General features: G+C 37.0%; 1 protein-coding gene across 1 annotated transcript; it reads left to right on the plus strand.

Moving 5' to 3' along the window:
• The first annotated feature begins 1,198 nt into the window (after window positions 1-1,198).
• LOC103042013 (toll-like receptor 13) lies at window positions 1,199-4,800 on the plus strand. The gene is made up of 2 exons (XM_007259068.3): window positions 1,199-1,274; window positions 1,891-4,800. Exon 2 carries the CDS (start codon window positions 1,927-1,929, stop codon window positions 4,798-4,800), a length of 2,874 nt encoding a protein of 957 aa, XP_007259130.3. The 5' UTR covers window positions 1,199-1,274; window positions 1,891-1,926.
• The last annotated feature ends 1,200 nt before the right edge of the window (window positions 4,801-6,000 follow it).

A 6,000-nucleotide genomic window follows, 5' to 3' on the forward strand; every position in this document is an offset into this window, starting at 1 on the left:
TAAATAATGGTTGATTGCTTGATTAATATTCAGTGTTGCAAACCCAATTTTTACAACTTAGTATGTTCTATATTTACATATATTTATAACTAACTTATTTATTCGTGTAATTCTGATGTATTAAATATGTTTTACTGGGCCAAACTGACTAGTTCCACTTACTACACATGTGTAATACGGCACGAGTAAGGGCTGTAGTAATTATTTAAATGAGCTAACTGTGCTAGAGGAGAGGACAAAAGCAGGAAATAGACCACTGAAGTCATACGTCCTTCTGTAGTCCTTGTATGGCTTCCATGTCTAAGTGGTTGTGGGGGGAACACATAAATATGTTCAGAACCCTGTACATTTTACTCTGTGTACATTTACCTCCTAAAAAACACTGGATCCTCTGAATTACGAGATTGTTTATGACTCCTAATGAGAAAAATATTACACAGCGCAGCTGCAGAGATTGGCAGGGGACTATATTCGGCGCAACACCAGCGAACAGCATGTTACACACAGCTGATCCAACATGTTTAGATGTTTGGTGTTTCTGGCTCAATGTTTTAATACATTAAGCCACATTAAGATTTGTCCTTATAATAGGTTTCAGTGGAAAAACACACATTAGGGCTTTTTACATTAAGTGATTTAGACTCTATGGTTCTTCAGTAAGTTAGCTCTGTGGTTCTGGAGTAACACTGTCCTGCTAGTTTTCCTGCTGTATAATTCAGCTTGCCACAGCAAGGGCAGATAGTTAGTTGATTAGTTAGTTGTTTGTTGATTATTTTGGTCAGGTGTGCTGTAATAAACTAATGACCATATCTAAATAATAAAACCTGAAGTGCTGCTCCTGAACAGTAAAAGCTCACTTTCTCTTATTATCTGCATTTTAAAGCTCTAACACAGTCTACACTGCTTAACATCAACATACTAATAAGAGTTTTCACCTGTTCAAATATTTTAATGATCCTCTGTGAAGAAGAATAATAATCCAAAACGCGATCCAGCTGGAGTTCACTGCTGATCTTTGCAGCTGCGCAAAGATCAAGGTTATCATGGGTGAACAGCTCAGTTTGAACTACCCTGCTGTCCAACCACTTTCATTTCCTGAGGAGCTTATTAATGTTAAAAATAGAGCAGATAGTTTCTCTTCCTCATTTACAGGATGCTATAGCGTAGCATCAAAAAACATTTTTAAAATACACGTTACATTCACACGTCCACATCGTACGACGACTGCTAAAAATCTCTTCAACTAAGATTGTTTCAATGTCATCACTTTATTGGTAAGTAAATATTAAAATTTGAGGTCAGTTAGTAATCTACTACTAATCTATTTCATATAGTTTAAGTGCAGGAGGAAATATTCATAGCATTACTCATACATACCATAGCAATATACTTTTTGTATATTAATAGTTATTTTCATAGTATATTTTAATGTGTATTGTGGTACTTTAAATTTATTTGCCAATGTCTGGGCATTGTCTGGGCAATGTCAACACTTTTGTTATTTATTGTCACAAAATAGGACTTCTGTTATATTTTGTAGCATTAAAGTATTGTTTAATGTCAATATTTGTTATAGTGTACCTAGCAATAGTATTCTTTAGTTTTAAACTCACAGTGTTTGAATTTTGTGTAATTATGTGTGATTTGTGATGTAAGTAAAACATGATAAAGTCAATATCAAATAACGTCAAATATAATTAATTTGACATTAATTTTACACACGTTTTGCAAAATAAAATAAAAAAAACAATAAAATATAGAATTTGGTCAAGGGTCCCCAGGGCACCCTTGAGCAAATTAAAAGCTAGTCCATCAAACCAAAAACAATTAAGCAGTTGTTAACACTAGTAACATGTAAAAAGCAGTAATTATTTTATGTTGCTTTCACAGGACTGCGGAAATAAATTTTCCATCTATATAAAGACAATGAAAACCATGACAACCATGCCAAGTTTAAATTTTCATAAACCAGTACAATCTAAATACCTTTTCTTGGTACTGGCATTGAATATACTTTTCAGTCTGACACTGACACATGGATATTCACTGAAGGACTGCACTGTCAAAGGTTCATTAAATTCCACAAATTTGAAAGTACTCTGCTACAAAAGGCAGCTTCAGGCTGTACCCGACAGCATACCATCTAGATCAAGAGCGCTGGACATTTCCTACAACAAGATATCATTGATAAAAAGGAATGATTTGAGAGATTTATCCAATCTTCAACACCTAAATATTAGTAAAAACATGATTGTGGAAGTGGAGGACGGGGCTTTCAGAGGACTAGCTGCTTTGGAGGAATTGAATCTTGAGTTCAACAAACTCAAAACGATCTCAGATGGACTCTTCCAGAACCTGTTTAACCTCACTTTCCTTCGACTGAATGAAAACCGCATTTCAGAAATAAGTTCTTCTGCTTTTCTTCCTCTTCGCAGTTTGGTAATGCTGAACTTGTCAGGAAACCATCTACATTCCATACATAAAGCCCAGCCTGCCTTTCTGATGCCTAATATTCAGGAACTGCACATCGGGAAAAATGGGTTTGCCTCTTTTGAATCATTGCAAGTTTCAAACACATCCATACAACTGAAAGCCCTGGATCTGTCCCACAATCCTTTGCAGTTGTTTAGAATAACAGCTGACATCTTTCCTCACCTTGAAACTTTAGACCTGGCATTGATTAACACCAGCATTAAGTGGGAAGTGCAGAACAAAGACTACTTCAGAAATGTCAACAGACTTAACATAAGTGGAATACAACTGGCAACAGAAGAAACAAAAGAATTGCTGCGAACCTTCAACTCTACACTGGACAATCTTAGACTTTACTACTTTGGAGAAGAGAAGGCAAAATCTCTTGTTAAGGATGCTTGCCTGATTACTTCCCTAACATCTCTTCGTTTGGAGTCCAATGGCATTAATTCTATATCAGAGAATGAGCTAAAACACTGCAAAAACCTGATACTATTGGACTTAGCAGAAAACCATCTGACTAACATTTCACCACTAACGTTTAAATCAATGGGTAAACTCAATACCCTGAGTCTTACCCATAATAAATTGAAGAAAGTTCCAAAGGCCATTAGAAACCTTTCCTGTTTAAAAGTCTTAGATCTCGGCTACAATTCCATTACGACTGTAGCTTGTTCGGATTTGACCAATCTAACAGGATTAATAACATTGCATATTTATAGAAATCCTCTGTCATCAGTGGAACACTGTGCTTTTCAAGACCTTCAGAATTTGAAAGTACTTTTGATTGGTTCAGCTAGACTCTTCACTTTAAAAGGTTATTTTATGAGGGGTCTCCAGAGTCTGCAGCGCTTAGATACATCTCACAACAAGCTAAGCACCATCCAAAAAGGCATTTTTAAGGGTTTGCTAAATCTTACACATCTAGAGTTTCAAGATAACCAGATACAAATTCTTGAGGAAGGTGCTTTCGAAGGATTAGACAATCTGATTATACTGGATTTGCAATCAAACAAGCTCACAAAATCTTCAATAAGTGCTTCAATTTTCTCTGGACTTCCAAATCTAAAGGAACTGGTTTTAAATAACAATCGCATTTCGTACACAAGCCAGAGCAGCCTCAGTGTTCCGCCTTTTAAAAATCTGAATTCTTTACATTCTCTGATCATTTTTAGTCAGGGCACAGATGGTATGAAATATTTTCCTTCCAATCTTCTGGAAGGATTGGCAAACTTAAAGAAACTCTGGGCTGGCAATATTAACATAAACTCTCTACATCCTGAAACCTTTACTTACACCCCGAATCTGTGGTTAGTGGATTTTAGCAAAAACAACTTGATATCAATCTCAGCAGACATATTTCAGCCACTCAAAAAACTCAGCGCTCTCACCATGATTCAGACAGGAATTCAATCACTGGACTTTGTTATTCAAGCAAACATTAATGAAGTACAAGTTCTCTTGGTTCGAAAGAATTCTATTGCTGTCATCAATGAGAATTTGATCAACGCCTTTTCAAAGTTGTCCCATCTGGACCTACAAGGCAATGAATTTTCCTGCGACTGTGACAATGCCTGGTTTATCGACTGGGCAGTTCACAACAATGACACACAAGTTTTAAGCCTGGACAAGTTCACATGCAACTACCCATCCAATCTGAGAGGAAGTCGACTTCTAGATCTCGACAGAGACTCATGCATTGTTAATGTGGGGCTGTTGTGCTTTATCTCCACTACCTTTTTCATACTTTTGACTCTGCTCAGTTCGTTCCTCTACCACTTTCTGAAATGGCAGATTGTATACACCTACTATCTGTTTCTGGCTTTTCTTTATGACAAAAAACAACAGCACAACCAGAACGAAACAGTACAAAGATTCCAGTACGATGCTTTCATTTCCTACAACACCCATGATGAACTCTGGGTAATGAAGGAGCTGTTACCAAAGCTGGAGGGAGAGCAGGGCTGGAGGTTGTGTTTGCACCACAGAGACTTCCAGCCAGGTAAACCAATCGTGGATAACATTGTGGAGGGCATCTACAGCAGCCGTAAGACCATCTGCGTGATCAGTCGCCACTACCTGGAGAGCGAGTGGTGTTCCAGAGAAATCCAGGTGGCCAGTTTCCGACTCTTTGACGAGAAGAAGGACATTCTTATTTTAGTGTTCCTGGAGGACATTCAGCCCCAGCATCTGTCTCCATATTACAGGATGAGGAGTCTAATAAAGAAGCGTACCTACCTCAGCTGGCCCAAACCTGGAATAGACACTCAGGTCTTCTGGCAGAAGCTAAGAGCAGCTTTGGAGATTACAGGGAGCTCTAAAAATTGAGAATAATTATTTCTGGAGGATTTTTTTTTGTCTGCAGAATAGTTGTTTAAAGTTCATATAAAGACAATATATTGTGTAACAATTCACTCTAAATGAACATGTTACTACAATTTCAAATAATTCTTGTACATTTTAATTTTCTTTGATGTGAGTTGGGTTGTTTTTTTGCTATGTCTGCAGTGTTGCCTGGTTATGTATATTCCTTTAGCAATTAAGTAACACATGTATTTAAAAAATATGTTTTCTTAATAATTTTAACATTTCATTTTTCATTTATTTATAATTTTCCAAAAAATCAAGCTATGTTGCAGTTTAAATGAATCTCAGATCATGCTCTTTTCCATTAGCAGCTGTAGTCCAGAATACACGAATTTAGCCTGATTTTTACCCGACTTTTTCGGAGCCGACAAATTGTCTGTGTCGGATCCAAATTTCAGTGTCGCGAGACTGCTCTTTGACTGTCATACCACACGGACCTTTGTCTCCCGGACATTTGACGTGCGTGACGTTGTGCAACCGTTCAACGTAAAGACTAGCATGCATTGGCGTAGGAACCTTTGTCTCCCGGACATTTGACGTGCGTGACGTTGTGCAACCGTTCGACGTAAAGACTAGCATGCATTGGCGTAGGAACCGTATTTGAAACAGGTGGATTTTAAATCAGATCTGGATATACGGTGATTTTTCTTAAAGAAAGGTAACGGTAGGCTAACCACATAAACTGTAATATGTTTCTGTTAGCTGGTTAAAAATACACGTCTCTGAAGCAGCACACAGATCAAAACCCACTGTGATTAATAAACTGCAGTTGTGTTAGTGAGTTAGCTTAACTTTGGAATTAGCTAGATTGGAAGTCAACGTTACAGAAAAAAAATAAACTATATATGTAATTTTCAACTTGCCCTGTACCTGATCAGCTAATCACTATTACATCTTTAAACTGTCTTTATTAATTTAGGATTACAGGACTTACTGTGAGCTATAATGAACGGAAATTCATTTAGCTAACTAGTTATCTAGAAGCTGGATAGACAGAATTTAGTACAGTACTTTATGTTTGTAGTTTAAAGCAGTTTCTTAACCCTGATCACTGCCCCAAAATTGTGTTTCCACCTGATCAGCTAATAAACAGTCATTTACTGAGTTTACTGAGTTTAATCATGTATATCCAGCAGTGTATTAAACACATCATACCACCAC

The sequence above is a fragment of the Astyanax mexicanus genome, chromosome 21 (assembly GCF_023375975.1).
Source record: "Astyanax mexicanus isolate ESR-SI-001 chromosome 21, AstMex3_surface, whole genome shotgun sequence".
Classification (NCBI taxonomy): Eukaryota; Metazoa; Chordata; class Actinopteri; order Characiformes; family Acestrorhamphidae; genus Astyanax; species Astyanax mexicanus.

Excerpts from the sequence above, each read along its gene's own strand:
- LOC103042013 (XM_007259068.3), top strand. The coding sequence starts at position 1,927 with ATGAAAACCATGACAACCATGCCAAGTTTAAATTTTCATAAACCAGTA.